Source organism: Lissotriton vulgaris, chromosome 3_1, assembly GCF_964263255.1.
Source record: "Lissotriton vulgaris chromosome 3_1, aLisVul1.2, whole genome shotgun sequence".
Taxonomy (NCBI): domain Eukaryota; kingdom Metazoa; phylum Chordata; class Amphibia; order Caudata; family Salamandridae; genus Lissotriton; species Lissotriton vulgaris.
In genome coordinates, this window is record NC_141689.1 from 158,981,525 (window position 1) to 159,000,915 (window position 19,391).

The 19,391-nt window shown below is 44.6% G+C and overlaps 1 protein-coding gene across 1 annotated transcript in view; it reads left to right on the top strand.

Moving 5' to 3' along the window:
• Positions 1-19,391, top strand: part of FANCG (FA complementation group G) — a 228,741-nt gene that overhangs the window by 181,254 nt on the left and 28,096 nt on the right. The window contains exon 11 of the mRNA XM_086962889.1: positions 5,150-5,190. Coding sequence (XP_086819015.1) covers positions 5,150-5,190 — 41 coding nt within the window. The remainder of the gene's footprint in view (positions 1-5,149; positions 5,191-19,391) is intronic.

Genomic DNA, 19,391 nt, shown 5'->3' on the forward strand with positions numbered 1-19,391 from the left:
AGGGAGTACCAAGCACTTTGTCCTGGTCAGGGAGGCTATAGTCCGCTATGTGTGGTGTGAATGTTGGTTGGAGGGAGTTGGCAGATCATGAAGGAGGGGTGGTTGTTACACCTATTGCCTTGCAAATGCTTGTTTATATATCATTGTCCTCAAAGCCTTTTCATAGTGTGAAATAGATATGTCTGTGTACACCTTGCTTGTCCAGAATGTTCTTGTCCTTTTCTGAAGGTTACAACCACTAAAAAAAATAGCCCTTCAAGTTAAAAAGTATGCTTCATTTCAATACCAGGAAACCATTATATCTGGGAACATGCATGTGGGTTACATTAAACTTCAACATGGGTTCAGAAAAGAAAATCATAGCCAACGCGTAGGTTCTGGCTTGGAGTAAAATACGAATATGTTGGATCCATGTTGGTGGGCTTGTTTTCCATTTGCAGATAATGTGTTGTGAATGTAGTACTGGTTGAGCGATACACTGACATAAATAGAAAATGTGCAGCGTCACACTGGGAGAAAAGTATCAGCTAATTATGTCAATGATCACTATGCAGCAGGTACGTTTAAAGGATGTATGTTGTTACTACGCATGCTTTTACAACGCATGCCTTTACCACGCAGGTTTTACAACGCAAGTCGTTACAATGACTAGCGTTGGGGGACGCTGGATAGTGAATAGTTCAATTTACTATTCCAACTCCAGGCCCCGCGGATAGTAGGGCAGGTTTTGGATAGTAAATTAAACTATTCCGTATCCTACAGCGTCCCCCAGCGCAAGTCGATGTAACGACTTGCGTTGTAAAAGTTGTGCGGTAAAGGTACTGCTTTTTAAAAGTTGCGTTGTAAACGCTGTTCCCCACGTTTAAACATACTTATCAAGGCCCAGGGTCAGGCCGCCTACTTTTCCCAGCCTGAAAGATTTACTGTTTTGTGCCTCAAGCCAAAGATTTGCAAGATACACTTTGAGGCTGCTGGGCTTCTCCAGACCGCTCTATGAACAGTTCATCTTAATCAATGGCCTTCATTTTTGTTTACTCTTAAAATCCTTTTGTGTAGGTAAGGTTTGTTTTGTTCACCATCCTCTTCAGATGACTTCGGATCCTACTGGGCCACTGTGAGTGCGACGAGGAGCAATTCACAGAAAGAGCACCATTACCACGAAAAGTCCTAGGTCTCAGCGTTAGTAATGGTGCTAACGACTTGTTCACTGTTGAGGCACCTATCACCATCGAGATCTTACTGAATATTGAGAGCTTAGATTTCAAGGCACTCGCCACTGACAGTCTCGGCAGTGGGCAACTCCCAGTCACCATCTGGCGTCTAGTTGACTGATGTTGGGGACTGCAATTAAGTCCCAAAGGAAGACGCTAATTATCATAACCGACTCAGATGGGGCCCTGAAGGCTCTGCAAACTACTGCCTCTCATCTCCATGGCTAGCCTCATGGAACACACCATCTTATTTAGACGGAGCCTCACAGCTATCACTAAAAGCCTAAGAAAAACACCAGACGCTGAGATAAGAGAGGGAATCTGCAGCTCCAGATACAGAGTAGTAATTTACCACCAGACTGACTAAGTAACATAGTAGGTTCATGGAGAAGACGGTCTCTTTTGCCTCATCAGTGGGACCGGTGAGCATTACCGCACTTTGGACAGATCTCAAAGAACATTCTTGGAGTCAATTGATCCCCCAGGGATAAAATATAATACCTGAAGGAACTTGATGGAAAAAAAGGTGCAAGTGTCAGACGAAATAATATATTCAACAGGAAATATGGCAGCTACCAGGCTTTCCCATACAGCAGTTATCCTGTCTTTGACAAATAATCCTAAAATGGGTGTCAGTCGGCACCTCCCTATTCAAGGAACTTAGTTGCAGAAAGGGGCGGCGTACCCGTTGGCATGCTGGAACTGTGGGCTTTCCCATCAAACTTTCAATTTTTTCTTCTTCCATGAGTCATTTCCCAAGTAGTCGTGATGAATATAGATACATCCACGATCATGATCTTTCTCAACAAGAAGACTGGGATCCTCTCGAGGGAGGGAAAACAATCCGATATTGTCCCTTGGCCTGGAGCTTACAGGTTACATCACTCTCTCTTCTCGGTCTGGAAAATGTGATCAGACACTTTAAGCTGACCTCAGAAGACCATAAAATTAGTATCAATAACCAAAGATGTCTTTGGCAGTGTGTAGTTCCACCGTTGTGCATCATTGTAGGATGTGTAAAATGCAGATTCAACATGCTGGATGTACTTTCTACATACTGATCATATAAAATGGTTGCAAATTGTGCATTAACTTTTTGCAACCAGTATTTTATTTTGAGAACAGACCTTTTTAACAGTAGGTTAGTTTGTACAATAGTCAAGTGCAGTGTGCTGCAGAACACATTGTATCATTATTTTTCATTAAGCAGGTCAGAATTTGTGACTCCCTATGAGTGGATGCAATGGCAGGGATGCTAGCCTGCAAGGAACATCAGACTACCATCCCCATCATTGCATTTCCAAATGGAGTTTTTAAGCTGCCGGATTCTTTAAATTAAATGGGCAGCTTTTTTTTTTACTATATAAAAATATTTTCGATTTTGAAAACATAATCTGTTTCATTGCGAGTTGGCAGCGGTCCAGTGGACCACAGTCTTTTCCCCTTGAGTTTGCCTCCCTGATTTCCAAATTAGAAGGGTCCAAAGGAACTGTAATTTTGGAGTTTGTAACTAATCAGTGATGTGTGACCAGAATTACTGATAGCTTACAGAATCACAATTTAGAAGGGACACCTATTACACACCCCTTTGAAATACATGCCATATACATGCCCATTGTGTGGTCGAAAAATGTTTTCAGAATGGCAAATGGATTTTGTACATCTGTAAAAGAGTGTTGGCAGTCGCAAACCCTGTTTTCACTAAATGGGGTTCGGAGGGGGAAGGCGGGTGGCTGCTTTGCAACTGCAAAACCCCTTTGTGAACCTGGCCCAATATGTCCAGATTTTCAGAACCTACATCAAGGGCACAGTCCTTCTGATGAATTGGTCTAATGCTTTCCTCTACTTTTTTTCCATTTCCCATTTGCCTCCTAATACAACTATTCATTGATCCCAAGTAATCCAGAATGAGAGAGAGCCTGATCCCTCTGGCCTACCCCATGATTTGTGATTTCCAGACCTGATTTTTCTGTGATTTAAGCTACACACGAAATTGCTGTAAAGCCCGGATCACACACATCAGATGTCCACAAGCATCATTAATCTCAGCCTTCTGTTTCTGAGCTTGAATGCTTGGATCCTGAATACCTGCAGAGAAGATACTTAAAGTTGCCTCTGAACTGTACAAAAATCATGAAATCTTTCTACATCTTTAAATAGAAGACACTTCATTTGTTCTTCTTCAGAAAGAACAGATTTAGAAGCCACATACATTTCTTTTGGCTCTCTCTGGTATAGAATGTTCTTCGATTAAAGTGAATCTAGATGCTGTTCTCGCTTAAAGAAAATATCCTTCTCATACCATCTTCACCGTTACTGTTACTAAGGACTTTTAGAGGGTCCAAAGAACGTCTTCTCATTTTGAGAAGGTCATGTGAATTAAACATTGTTGTTCGCAAGTCGATGTGCCCTCTCGTTGAACCGATACATACATCTGACCTTCAGTGTGTGCCTTCGAACGGCATCTTCTTGGATCCCTTTCTAAGCCAGGAAGTCTAGTGCTGTCATAGTGACCACCACAGAGTCTTCTTGGGGGTCACTACAACAGTCATAAAAATGATCAAAATGCAATCCTTTTCTTCTCATGGTCATCACATGTTTTCATGGTCATCACATGTTCTCATGGTCATCACATGTTCTCATGGTCATCACATGTTCTCATGGCCATCACATGGAAGGAATAACAATAGGGTTTCCGTCAGAGCTCATCTTTTTTCCCCCCAAGACCACATCGGAGTTTCCTTTAATCCAAAATATTTCCCTTGAATTGTTTTTCACCATGGATTCCTCCACTGCAAAGCGATCCCTTCACACCTTTGATTTTAAAAGAGATAAACAGTACTACTGTGATGAAACCAACAATATCAGAAAACCCAAAACACTCTTTCTTAACTGCTGAGGAGTTTGCACAACCATATTTACCTGTAAATAACCCCAACAGTGTTGCAGTTGATTAAATTTGCAGAGCTGCTGCTTGAACATTAGTCCACATTTTGCCGAATACTACTTTTGAACTGACTTTCTAACAAGCATACCAGTGCGTCTTTACATGTTAGTTTACCATTTTTTGCATTCTGGAAGGTCATTGCTCATAAATATTCTTCATCGTACACGTTGGGATGAAATTAGTCAGAAATGCAGTCATAACCCGCTCAGAAATATTTTTGTTTATCAACCCCCTAGACTGGGTTCTAATTGGAGTCAGAGAATATTATTTTAAATAGACAACATTTTTAAGAAAATTAATTCCTGTTGAAAAAAGATATTATGGGCTCCGCACAATGGTGGAAATAAGTACACATGTTGATGGATTTAATACACGCGACCATAATAGAGAAGTGTGATTGCAAGTAAATAACTTCTCCTTCATTGCCTTACATGCTGCCTGGTGGGGCTCTAAGCTTTCAAGGCTAATTCCCACTCTGTGATACTCACAAGTCACATTTGACAGGGGCAGAGTTTGGGAGTTCATCAAAGACAAAGATGAAGTGGATGTGTTAGTTGTGAATGGCGGTGATGGTTTTGTAAAGCTACTGTGCTATTAATGTACTTAAGATTCACAGTCTAGTGACTGGTAATATTCAAAACATATGAATCTCTGAAAGATTCCATAGCTTCTGATCTAATGTTATCGGTAAAGCACCCATTTCTTCTTTCCTAAGGGTGCACTTCTCAGAAATGACCTGGCATTCTGTGCTTGTTAATCAGGGGAGGATTCCAATTCTGAATACACATTGCCACAGATAACTAATTGTTCTTTATGGTTTGTGAATCAATGGAATACTCCAACTCTGGAGAATCTTTGTTTGCAGCCCAGTGACTATTGTTCTACTTTCCACTAAATCTGTTAATGCCATTAATTTTTACACGTATTCCAAATGCTATCTATTGTCAAGACTGTTAGTTTGTAATAATGTGATAATACATTTTCTCACTAGGTGTATCAACTTGCTTCTCAAGGTCCAGCTTGTTAAATCAGGTAAGGCTTTTTTCTTTCTACTTTGGCAGTCTGCTGTATGAGTTGTTCTTCTTCCATTTCCATCGTACTGCTACAGTTTATTATAAACTGCTGTCAAACTCCTTTGCATAACAGGCCTTGGTATGGTCCAACAATGATTGCACTCTGAGCTGAGAGCCATTTCTTTTCTGGAACATAGTGCTGAAGAAACGTTTCGTTACCACGAGCTAGTGAATTTTGCACAAATGTCAAAGCTAATTCCAGTTTCAAAACTTCATTAAGGAACCCTAAAGTTGGTACTTTGTTAAACCATCAATGTTGTTCCCTTTCAAAGCCAGTGTGTCTGACATGAAGAATATAATGTGTCCCTTGTTTCCACCTTGAATGACTTACACATGATGTTCACAGGTGTCTTGTAGCTCTTTGGAGGTACTTTGGGGTTTATGGTTTGTCTGAATACTGGGTGCACACATTCTCCTGAGACTGAGAGGGGATGATAAGGTGCAGGTTTATGGTTTAATAATGAATCCCAAATATGGTAGCACGTGGCCCGGTGCAAGTCTTTATGGTCGCTGCTACTGACCTCCATATCTCCATCAATGTGGTGTCTGGTTTCAATAGACAAAGATTCAAGGAGGCAGCCTGTGAATTAGATCAGTGGGGGAACCAGCTGAAGAGGCCAGGATTGTTTTCTGGAACAGTATATGGATTGGGCCGTCAGTGCCCGTTGGGTTAGTGGGTTGTCTCGGGAGCTGCACTCGAGTCTGAAGGAGCAGCACCGCTGTTGTTGCGTGCTGCATCTTCACCTGCCTGAGATCACACGGGTCTCCTTAGCCTTCCGTTTTTGTGCTTACAGCATTCAGGAATTATCCTGAGATGAATATTAACCAACAGCGAGGTCTGAAAGAAGCTGGGAGGATTTAGTAACATTTGATCCAGATGTTTGTCCATGGAATCAGATGAACCTATTCTCTCTGCTACTGCATCCAAACCCCCTGAGAAGGGAACAGCTACTTGAGGTCCGAGTCTTTTGGAGATGTATCACTGGTCCCAGGACAAGTGCCAGAGAACTCTGCAGCTGGGCTTGGGAAACCAGTACCAACTATTGCTCCTCCAGGAAGTTGGACGGCAGACAAGGTGGTGTGTTCATACATTCATTGGTGTGGTTACTTTCCCCGGCATAGTTGTTGAGAATGATTTGAAACATGTTTGGGTAATCATGGTAGGTAAGGTCCAAACTACTGTCAGAAATTAGGTTGTTGGTTGAATGAGGGGGTTACCTCTGTTCAAGCAACAGCCATAATTCCTGTCAGAGTAAACATCAAAAGTCACTAAGTTAACCTGTGCTCAACCCTCTGGTAGCTTGGCACAAAGGGAGTCAGGCTTAACATAAAGGCACAGTATAAAGGTGTAAGTATTACAAAGAATGCTGGGCTGTTCCTCAAACTAATGAATGTATGTGTCACACTAATGTTTGGATACTGTAAGGTCTCGATGAGTCCTACAGTTGGGCATCCCTCACACACCCTTTCAGGTGTCATGCTTCATCATCTGGACTGCTCCTCATTGGGTCGGCGGTGCAATACCCAACGGGCGACACCTCAAAGAGAGGCACTTTGGCGGAGATCTTTTATCCAACTGCAGTCAGGTGAAGTGTGGGTGTGGGGCCAGAAGAGCGTAGACGTATATGTGAGTTAAAATAAAGCTAGGAGTACCAGGATCAAGTTTATTCTGGGGTCCCCTGCTACAATTAAAAAGAAGGACTAGCCAGTACTCGCTGGAATGCTATGTTTCCTATATGAGTCACGGTTAGTGTGTGCTCTAAACGGTCGACATGTTTCTCGCGTGTGTGCTATGACTCGCGATTCTTCAGGACCTCAATAAAGGAAATATCTTTAAAGGAAAACTGTCTACACTTATGGGATCTATCTGAGTATCTAGTGTATTATTAAAAAAATTCTCATAACAAGGACAAAGTGCTCCATGTGGAAGTGTACTTGTGTTGCGCTGGGTCTGCCTAATGGGTCAAGTATACATGCAACAACAGTACTCGGCGGACTGTACATCGGATTCAGACATCCAAAATATGGTTCTAGTCTCCCGTGTCACCAACTGCTCGACCTACCCACGCCGCTGGGTCCGGGTGGAAACAGTATAAAGGTGGTCATTACAATGGTGGATGGACATAAGTCCGTTCGCCATCGTCACGGAAATTGGGACCGGCTGCCTATATGGCGACGGTCCCGCACATGGAATTACAACGGGACTGCCACTGTGGCGGTCACATTGGGCATGTTTACCATTGCAGTGGGTGTGTCAGACCCGTGACGGATGTGCTTTCCGTCCGCCAGCTCTACGCTCGCCATCCTTATCTAGCGGGCTGAGAATGGCAGCACGATGACGTGAACCCGCCACCGTCAAAATAAATTATTTCACACCAAAACATCGAAAATCCAATTAGTAGAATCGGAGTTATGAATTTTTAATGTTTAAGGTAAATAAATAGGCCCCTAGAAGATCAAAATGCCAACAGCAGACATCTGGCCCTGCAAGACCGGGTCAAAGTTTGGAAAATATGGCAGACCGCGATGGAACACAGCTCAGATACAAAGAGTGCCATGGGTCCAGCCAGCCCTTACCTTCGGACTTAGAAGAAATTAGGAGAAAATAGTTCTGAGAAGGTAAAGGTGAGCATGGCAAGGCTGCTGGCGGTGTCCGAGTAGAGAGTGTCATCGAGCTGCTGGACGAAGCTGCGGTGAAGATTTCTTCGTTTTGTACTAAATCACTTTTTTGGAAGTTGAAAATCTCCAGCGGGACGAGGCTGGGGGCTGTAGCCAATGACAAGTTCCACAAAGCCGGATACCCCTCGCTGAACAGGACTTTCTGCTGTGGAGAAGAATGTAGCGGAAGTTGCCGCAAAGTCAGGCTGACTGATGATGAACTTTGGATGGATAGACAAGCAGGTTGGTTCCAGTCTCCTCTGGGTTCTCAGTGCAGTTTTTTGCCCAAAGTGTTTTAAGTCCCATTGTAGTAATCTACTTCTCATGTAAAACATCTCCCTGGCCCTGGTTCTCAGCTTGATGCTCTAGCTATATGATGTCATTTGGAATGTTATGGATGTTTGTACTTGAAGGTGGAGCTGTTGGAGAAGAAGGGCTGAGCAGCCAGGAGGCTGCTCCTGGTGGGGCTTATATTAAGACTTGCATTGGAATTTACTAAGCTGTAACTTGAAGAATAAACTACAGCTACAAGAGCTGTCTACCAGACTTCATTTATTTCTACATTGGCGACAATTTAAAAGGAAAAGAACTTACGCGTGGAGAAAAGAAGGCTATTTGATGGCTACTGGAACTTAAGGTACTAATATTACTAAAGACGTTGAACTATTTAAGCTTTCTGGCACCGGCCCCACCAGTGACCCTGACAACGGTCGCCCTAAATAATATTAGGTGCCAGATCCACCTGTGTATGAAACTGTAAAGTGTATCTGCAGTTCTGTTTTAAAACTGTGAAGCCCAATGAAGAGGTATGTGCTAAATCAACCTCAAAGTGTTGAAATGGACTGTGATGTAGTGATGAATGGGGCACACATCGAGCCCCGGTAGGGGCGAAGGTCATGCCCCGGTGTTGAATGCTGACAAGGCTCCGGTGTGCCCTGATGAGAAGTGGCTGCACATGGTAGAAAATAATCGGGAGCAGATTTTGATCACATGCTTTTAAAGAATCATCATGCCCTGCTGTTAAAAATGTGACAGAGAACAAATGTGTAGAAAACTGCAGTCAACAACAATTTACAGTTTCAACTGTGAGCAATGATTGCAGATTTTGATCACATGCCTTTAAAGAATCAAGCCCCGCTGTTAAAAATGTGACAGAGAACAAATGTGGAGAAACTTTGGATTGTAGTCGGCAGGCCTTTGCACAGTCTATTGTAACTGTGCAGTGTTTGCCAACCACGACTGGTGTCTCCATGGTATTGAAATGGAATTGCAAGAAGGCCCCAGTTTGTTGTTGTGTCTCTGTGCTCTGTAGCTGACCTGGATTGCCATCAGAGTTAATTTCGTGAGGCAAGTACTGGTGATTAAGATGATTTTAATGTGAGGGTTGCCATGAGCATTGCTGCCTGAAGATCGTCACAGGTACTGTCATTTACACTAATTGAAAACTACATATTACTGAGAATGTCGCATTGGAAAACTTAGAACTAGTGCAACAGCGCCATCTTCTGGCTATGGGGCGATTTAAACCAAGAAAAGGACTTAACTGGTTCACTCTGAGATAAAGGAGGATTCAAAACTGGAACAGTAATGAAATATTGCTATAAGGAGTTAGCGTGTGGGTCAAAGGAAATAGGAAACCCAGAACTGTACTGTGTGAGATGATTGTTAGGTATTAAGTCACTCACTCGTTTGTTGTGGTGCAGATTTCTTCGTTTTGGACTTAATCACTTTTTTGGAAGTTGAAAATCTCCAGCGGGACGAGGCTGTAGGCTGTAGCCAATGACAAGTTCCACTAAGCCGGATACCCCTTGCTGAACAGGACTTGCTGCTGTGGAGAAGAATGTAGCGGAAGTTGCAGCAAAGTCTGGCTGACTGATGATGCACTTTGGACGGATAGACAAGCAGGCTGGTTCCAGTCTCCTCTGGGTTCTCAGAGCAGTTTTTTGCCCAAAATGTTTTAAGTCCCATTGTAGTAATCTGCTTCTCTTGTAAAGCATCTCCCTGGCCCTGGTTCTCTGCCTGATGCTCTAGCTATATGATGTCATTTGGAATGTTATGAATGTTTGTACTTGAAGGTATAGCTGTTGGAGAAGATGGGCTGAGCAGCCAGGAGGCTGCTCCTGGTGGGGCTTATATTAAGACTTATATTGGAATTTACTAAGCTGTAACTTGAAGAATAAACTACAACTACAAGAGCTGTCTACCAGACTTCATTGATTTCTACATTGGCGACGATTTAAAAGGAAAAGAACTTACGCGTGGAGAAAAGAAGGCTATTTGATGGCTATTGGAGCTTAAGGTACTAATATTTGAAGAATAAACTACAAGAGCTGTCTACCAGACTTCATTGATTTCTACACCCATGTTTTAGATTTTGGCTATCTGGGTACCTTTAACACCACCACCAAGGGTTCAGGACTGGAGGGGCATCAGTTAGGGGGTTAGGACTCACTCAAGCTGGGTACACTTCCAGGTTCAAGGTAGTTGGAGACTTTTCTGTCCTTGAGGCTCCAATCAGGAGGCCAGCCCTTGGAGTCACTCTGGTAGTCCTCGGTTCAGCAGGTGAACAGGGCTCAAACAGTAGGCCAAGCCTCTGAAGTTTGACGGCAGATTTCAGGCAGCAAAGCCTTCTTCCAGGTGCAGCAAGGCACAGTACACAGCAGGCCACAGCAACAGGTAGTCTTCTAAGAGTCCTTACGCAGATCCCGAATTTGAACTGAAGAGTGGGTCTCAGAGTCTAATTTTTAGACCTGGTGCCCCCTTTAAATTCCCTATGAAGCGCTTGAAGTTTACTGCGTCTATTGCCCTGGCTCCAAGCTGGCTGCCTGAACAATGCAGGGATGACCAGTCTTTTGTGCGATGGCAGAGCATAGCCTATTCAGTTACAAGAGTGGCCCATCCTGTCAGTTGATGGTTCATCCAGGAACACCTAATCCCTGTATTGTGTGACTGCCTGTGAGGGATAAACAAAGCCCAACTGCCAACCACACCCAGTCTTGTGACCAAGTAACAGCTTGCAGGCACCTAATATGACCGGAAAAGCTTTCTGAAAGTAGCATTTTCAAAATTGTAACTTAATATCTGACTTTAGCATTAAAGATGACTTTTAATTACAATTTCTCCGACACCAAATACGAAATGCCTACATTTTCCCAGTCAGAGTGTTAGCACTAATTAAATGTAATAAGGCATCCTCATGTTGTCCTATGAAAGAGGTAGGCTTCACAGTAGTGAAAAACAAATGTATTCTTTTTTAGGTTTACATTTCTTTATTGATTTCAAGACTAGAAATTATTAACAATAATCGTAGCAATTATATAAACAAATCTAATAGCCCTGCATATAAAAATTACCCCAAATCCCACAACTCCCTCCTCTCTCCCAAAGAAAGAAAAAGCGGGTCCTCTCTCTATTCACTTGTGGTATGGGCTCTTGTGTGCACCTAGGTCGGTTTTTCTTGTTTGGTTGCTGTGTCCGATACGGGCGGGTTCGGCGATTCGCAGTAAACACAAATATTTGTGACAGGTTAGTTCCCTGAATTCGGAGGTAAGTATGGCCAAAAAAGGTCCCCATAGGTCTCCAAAGGAAGTTGACTGGTTGGCAAGGGCAAGAGACATCCTTTCCATCCCCAAAGTCTGCCATAATTGGTGTAACTATCCCAAATGTGTAGGTAGCTTAGTTGTCCCCCATTGGGCTAAGAAGTTCTGGTGGGCTGCCACGAGGGCCAGGGCCAAACTGTCGACCTCTCCGCGCCTTAAGCGGATTGGTAAGGGCGTTTGGTAGGCCCAATAACACATAGGCTGGGAAGCGGGGGATTTGAGTATCAAAATGTGTGTTGATTTAATCCAGCACTTGTGTCCTGTAGCTGGAAAGGTGAGGGCATTCCCATAATAAATGGGTTAGTGTGCCTGGTGATCCGCAGGCTCTCCAGCACAGGGGGTCTCGTGCTGGGTTACCTTTGTGAAGTTTTTGAGGGGTTTAAGTACCAGTAGGTAGATGTTTTAGTGGCAATTTCTATACTATCGACGTTTCTAGCTGTGTGACGCGCTTTGTAGGATATATCTGCCCAGTCTTTCTCCCGAATGCCCTTTCCCACCTTTGTTGCCCTAATGATTTAGCGGTCTTCAGGGCCCTTCTAAGTAAGCTATATATCAGGCGGGAGTCTGTGTGCTTGGTCACCAACCAACCAGGGAGTAAGGTGTCTCTGTGCCTTGTAGCCTACCCCGCTTGCAGTACCCAGTGTCTAATCTGGTGGTATCGGAAGCGTTCAGACTCCGGGAAGTTCTGCTGTGAGCAGAAATCCTCGAATGTCAACAAGCCATTACCATCAAAAAAGTGGCTGATAGACCTGCGGCCTTCTGTGGACCATTGGCTATAAGTCTCTGCCGCTTGGCCCGGCGTGAAAGCAGCGTTACCAACAATGGGGGTCAACGGTGAGGGAAAGGTCGTTAATGTTCGTGTCGTGGCTACTCTATCCCATGCTCACAAAGGATCCTGTGTGACCTCCGAGAGATAGAGATTATGGGGGTGGGTACCTCTAGTAAGGAAGGGAATCCCCCAAAGGGCTCTACCCGGCGCCCCCTATCCATGAAAAGCCAATGCTTTCAGAATCTGGATGCGACCACTCCACGAACGCCTTTAGTTGGACGGCCCAATAGTACTCCTGCAGGTTTGGGATGGCTAGGCCTCCCTCCCTTGGGGATCGGTAACATAATTCTCTGTGAAGTCTAGGTTTCTTGTCACGCCAAATAAAGAGTTCCAAATCCCTCTCCAATGAGCGTAGCGCTCCGGGCAGGGCTTCTAATAGGAGGACTTGGAAAAGGAATAAAATCTGTGGTAAGATTGACATCTTAATCGCTGCAATGCGGCCTAGCCAAGAAAGGGAGTGGGGCCGCCATCTACGTAGACATTCCCCAGTTTGTTGGAGTAGTGCATTGTAGTTGAGCAAAGTGGTATGTTGTGTATTGGCTGCGAGTTGTGTGCCAATGTAGGGTATCGCTTCCTTGGCCCACTGTAAGTGGTAATCGTGCTTCAAGTCAGCTCTTGTGGCTGTGGTTAAGGACAGGTTAAGTGCTTGGGATATGTAGACGTTGACCCAAAAGCCTGCCGCTTGTGAAAAGCTCTAATTCTGCAAGGAAGGCAGATAGTGTCACAAAGCAAGGCAGATTGACTAACCTTGCAATCCAGGTACAGGCAGGAGCGATGTCGTTGCTCTATTCGTCCCTCCCTTGGAAAGGTACCTCTAGTGAGTATAGGTACAAACACTCCCCTATGAGGACCTCACCCAGGGAAGGGGAAAAGTGGAGAAAGAAAATATAAAGGCTGGCAGCCAGAAACCATCTACAGCACTTGATGACCATATAGGCACCCTCCGTAGTTCTGCGTTTAGGGTTCTTAAGAAGACTGCCACAAACATCCAGCAAAAAAGACCATAAGAAAAAAGTAAAAATAAATCAAAAGCAAAAGAAACGAAGGCTACCCATGAATCACAGTTCTGTTGGGCTATTCATTGAAGCCATCACAGGTAACTAATCATTCAAGTATTCAGGCACTTCGCTTACGAATATTTTCTGTTCCGCTAGCAACACAGTGTCTGGATTGTTCAAATATGAGATTCCGAAGCAATCGTTCTTGCTTTGTGATTATCCCATAAAAAATACGAGCAAAGTCACTAAACCACTCCCAGTGGAAAACCGAGTCAAAATGGAACCTCCGTCCCAAAGTCGAAAGGAATGTCCAATTTTGAACGAGCAACTGGGTGCAGGAGAAAGCGTCTCCCACACGCTTCCACCTACTTGGCTCCACACGCTTACAACAGTGAGAGCTTCTTCGCGGCTCTCGCCAGCTCGGTTCCAGCGCGGCTCCGGGATATGGGTCAAAGTTCACAGTACGCGGTGCACACAGGAATCGGCTCCTCTATTTCCCAACGCGGAAATCCAAGGCAAGACACGGGAAGGTCAAAGTAACACCACAGGTGACAAGCACCAGTTGCTAGCAAGAAGCAATAGTTATAGGACACAGAGAACAGGATAGAGAGGACAGCGAAGACAGACCACATAGACGAGCATTCTGGGAGACGTAGTCTCTAGTCTAACTAGCCAGAATCATGACAGAACCCCCCCACTACGACCGCTGTTCCGGCGGTCCACCAGGTTTAGAAGGATGTAAGATGTGGAATCGCCTCAATAGGCCAGGACAATGTAGGTTAGTGAGCGGTTCCCAAGAGCGTTCTTCAGGCCCGTACCCCTTCCAGTCTATCAAATACTGCAGAACACCCCTTAGTCTCCTGGAATCAAGCACCGCCCGCACCTCATATTCCTCCTCCCCCTCAATTTCCAAAGGTCGAGGTCTCCCAACATCCCTGGTACCCGGTATATACGGCTTCAACAAAGACACATGGAACACAGGGTGTATGTGCCAAGAAGTGGGTAGTTGCAACTTCATGGCTACCGGATTAACCACAGTAACAATGGGATAAGGTCCAACAAATTTGGGTTGTAAGCGAGTATTCCCCTTAAACTTCAAGTGTTTAGTACTCAACCACACCTTATCTCCCAGTACATAATCTGGCTCAGGGGTTCTTTTTCTGTCTGCTTGTTGTTTATCCCGGTTTCTGGCTGCCGCCAGATGCTCTTTAGCATCCTGTAGAACAGTAAGAAGATGTGTATGATGTTGTTGAATAGAGGGAAGGGGAGACACACCAGGTTGTTCAAATGGTAACGAATTGGGGTGATACCCATTAAGACAAAAGAAAGGTGAACATCCCAACGAGGAATGAGTAGAGCTGTTGTAGGCAAACTCTGCCATCCACAACAACGTTCTCCACTCCTCATTCTGCTGCAAAGTGAAACACCTTAAATACTGTTCTAGTGTTTGTTGAAGTCTTTCGGTTTTACCGTCTGTTTGCGGATGATAGCTTGTTGACAAGCGGGCGTCAATACGCATTATGTCACACAGTGCCTTCCAGAATTTGGAAGTGAACTGCGTACCCCTGTCCATGATAAGAACAGAAGGAACACCATGTAACCGAACCACGTTTTGTAGAAAAACAGTATCCAGTTCTCCTGACGTGGGCAACTTAGTCAATGCAATAAAATGACCCATTTTGGTTAGATGGTCAATCACCACTAAAATGGTATTGTTGCAGAAACTGAAAGGCATTTCCACAATAAAATCCATGGATACAGTATGCCATGGTGCAGGAGGTATCAGTATAGGACGAAGTAATCCACTGCTCTGTTGGTGCGATGTTTTAGCCTGAGTACATATGGGGCATCTGGCAATGTACTCTTCGATGTCCTTCCGTACAGACTCCCACCAGAAGTGTCTAGAAGTAGTTTGGAACGTCTTTTGTACTCCCATATGTCCACTCAAAGAAGAATAATGAGTCCATTGTAGGACTTGAGTCTGTAGATCCTTTGTAGGTAAGTACAATTGCTTGTCTCTAAAAAGTAACTTGTTTCTCCATTTACGTAGTAGGGGTTCTTTCGCTATCCAGGATTGGGCATCCATTTTTTCATTATCTTCTTCAACCCGCTTCAGGAAATCAGTAGAACATGTGGTTGCCGAGGCTGATGGAACAAAAGAGGCCTTTTGTAAGATGGAAGGAGGGTCCTCGGGCTCAATTGTTTGATCCTTCGTTCCTGATTCCGGTCGTGAAAGAGCATCTGCTTTACCGTTTTGTAGACCTGGGCAGTATTTGATTACAAAGTCATAATCTGAAAAGAAGAGAGACCATCTCAACTGGCGTGGTGTTAAAGCCTTCGCACTTTTCAAAAAGAGAAGATTGCGGTGATCAGTAAATATCTCAACAGTATGTCTAGCTCCCAGGAGATGATGACGCCATTCCTCACATGCTCTTTTTATAGCCAGCAATTCTTTGTCAGTGATACTGTAGTTAACCTCACTGGAAGACAATTTCCGAGAAAAGTATGCCACCGGATGTAATTGGCCTGAATCAGGGTTTCTTTGTGATAAGATGCCTCCGATAGCATAATGTGAGGCATCCGTCTCCATCACAAAGGGTTGACTGGCGTCAGGATGGCGCAAGATGGGCGCAGTGATGAAACGGGTCTTCAAAGCCTGGAAGGCACCTTCAGCCGTTTCAGTCCATTTAAAGACCGCTCCCTTCTTTAAGAGATAGGTCAATAGTTGTATGGTCCTGGAGAAGTCTTGGATGAATCGCCGATAAAAGTTTGCAAATCCTAGGAAACTTTGCAAGGCTTTTACACACGTGGGGGATTCCCACTGGATGATTGCTTGTGTCTTTTTGTGGTCCATCCGCAACCCATATGAAAGAAGCATTTCTCCAGTTTGGCATAGAGTTCATGTTGTTGCAACCTTTCCAGCACTTCCATGACGTGCTTAACATGATCTTCAGGGGTAGGAGAATAAATCAGGATATCATCTATATAGACTATGCATGATACGTCAAGCAAGCCCCTCAACACCTCATCCATAAAGAATTGGAACGCCGCAGGGGCATTGCACATGCCAAAGGGCATGACCTGGTACTCATAGAGCCCATATTTGGCGCGGAATGCTGTTTTCCACTCGTCTCCACGATGAACTCTCACCAAATGATACGCACCACGCAAGTCAAGTTTGGTATATATTCTGGCGTCCTTCAACCTATCCAGCAGGACCGGTATCAAAGGGAGAGGGTACCTGTTCTTTCTGGTCACCCTATTGATGGCTCTATAATCGATGCATGTGCGTAACCCTCCTTCCTTCTTAGGGATAAAAAACAGAAGAGGCGATGCATGAGAAGTAGAAGGACGTATGAATCCAGATTCCAATAGCTTCTTCAGATATTGTTGAAGATAGGTGTTTTCTGCCTCCGTAAGGGCGTATATCCTGCTACAAGGAATACTAGCTCCAGGCTCCAACTCAATTACACAATCATATTCTCTGTGTGGCGGTAACTTGCTAGCTTCCTTCTCACTGAAGACATCCAGATACCGTCTATAGACTTCTGGAAGGGAGGTGACAGCGTTTACACTCAAGGTTCTCCCTCCGCCTGCTAAAGAACTTGCTGGGGTTTCCATCCGGATTTCCTCATGTATGCACTGAAGGGTACAATGATCCGCGCAGTAGTCTGAGCTGAGTGTGATCATACGAGCCGCCCATCGTACAACAGGATCATGTTGTGTTAACCACGACATACCCAAGATCAACTTAAACTGAGGAGCATCGATGAGATCAAAAGAGATGTGCTCGTAATGATTTTGTCCCACCTGCATGACCAATTGGCGAGTATGGTAGCATACCGGCCCGACGTCAAGTCCGAACCATCTACGGCCTTTACTGCTTCAGGCTTTTCCTTCTGGATACATGGAACTCCCAGTCTCTTGGCATATTGTAGGTCTATAAAATTGCCTGTTGCTCCGGAATCCAGCATGGCGTGTACCATCACGGGTGTTTCTCCTGGCCATTTGATAGTAACGCACAAGTTCATATGGGGCACTGACGGTTGCATTGTGTTTGCCACAGCATGATAGACCACTTTCTCCACTTCTTGGCTCAAACAAGGGGTCTCAGGCTTGTTTGAGCATTCTCGTTTCCCGAAGCACTAAAGGGATACTCAACTGCTGGAATGTTTCTTGCTCCCTTGGTCTTTCATTTGCAATCTTTTATAAAGTGTCCGGCCTTTCCGCAGTACATGCAGAGTTTCTGATTGCGTCTTCGGATACGCTCTTCTGGACTCAACGGACCCCGTACTCCTCCAATCTGCATAGGTTTGGTGGTATCTGTAGGTGCGGCACCCTCCAAAGCAGCTCTAGGTCTAGATAATGGAAAACGCATTTCGTATCGATGCTTATCGCCCTTGCGTTCCTGTAATCTATGATCCAGCTGAACCGTAAGATCAATTAACTCTGCACAAGTCGTCGGCATATGCATCACTTGGGCCAGAACATCCTTTAGCTCTCCTCTCAATCCTTGGTAAAACAAGGAGACTCTTTTTGCGGATGGCCAATCAGTTTCAACAACAAGACGGTTGAAATTAGTAATAAAGGACAAAAGGTCTTGTGAGCCCTGTCTGAGTGTAATGAGTTCCCTATCTAGGGAAAGCATGTGAGCCTTGCGATCAAACAATTTACGCATTTCCTCGCAAAACTCATCAAAGTCATTCAAGACTGGATTGTTTCTATCAATGAGAGGAAATGACCCGCTTGCAGCGTTACCACCTAAATACGACAACATAAAAGCTGTTTTAGAATGGTCGTCGGTAAAGACAGTGGGTTTGCACATAAAGTGCAGTTTACACTGCCCCAAGAAAGTACCGAACTTTTTAGGGTCACCAAAAAAACGCTCTGGAGGTGCTAACGGTAATTGTACTGGTTGTATGACTTGAATAGTGGAAGGGCCTTGCACTCCTTGTATCACCGGGGCATGAGTCTGCATGGGAGGGGATAAGGTAGCTTCTCTGATATAATGGGCTCGCTTGTAACCAGAGGGGCTAGCCCGTGCCACACCTGCAACCTCATGTCTAAGAATATTCATATCATTCCTCATTCCTTGATTTTCCCCTCTAATGGCTTGCACTTCTACCCTTAAAGCGGTAATGGCGTCCAACACGGACACCAGGACCGTATTGGTGTCCATCGCTCAGGCCGTATGATTACGAGGGCTTGTCACTCTGTCACAAAGCAAAGCAGATTGACTAACCTTGCAATCCAGGTACAGGCAGGAGCGATGTCGTTGCTCTATTCGTCCCTCCCTTGGAAAAAGGTAAGTACCGCCTACGCAACCCTAACCACCTTAGGAGAATGTCACCCAGGGAACAAGGACCTCACTAGCAACACCTGTACTGGGAAGAACAACCACCTAAGTATCACTATACATCTTTGGGTATAGGCATAAGAACATTACACATGATGCATCATAACATTCAGAGGTGTAGGGAAAAACACATGATGCATAAACATACATTCAGCGGTGTAGAAAAGCAACTTTGTACATGATGCATAACAACACATTCAGAGGTACCAGAACACGGGGTGCGCAAAATATACAACCCACAGTACATTTCCTAGCACCATAAGAAGCACATAACTCACAACAAAGTCCAGGTTGCGCCACTGCGCCAAATACCTAAGCGTAGCAGCTGCCCACTACTTGCTGGGCAGCTGAGGACAGGGACAGAACAGAGCCGAACTACACATCGGGTATCAGAGCACTTTACATAGCACTGGTTGTGTTAAATGAGGACACATTCATTTTTGTTAGGCATGGGGGGATTAAGTGATTTGCCCAGAATCACAGGATGTTCAACGTCGTTGCAGAGACTCCAACCCAGTTCCCCAGATTTGAGGTCGACCGCCCTAGCCGTTAGGCTAACTCCTCTCCCCAATGGTCATGTATAAAATGTACCATGATTTTGTGTTCACCGGGGTTGCTTCTTCCCCTTTCATTTCAAACATTGGTGTAGGAGTCTACATGTTCTATACTCTACCAGATAAGCATGGACGGGCTCTAAAAAATTTCTGCTCCGAATCTAGT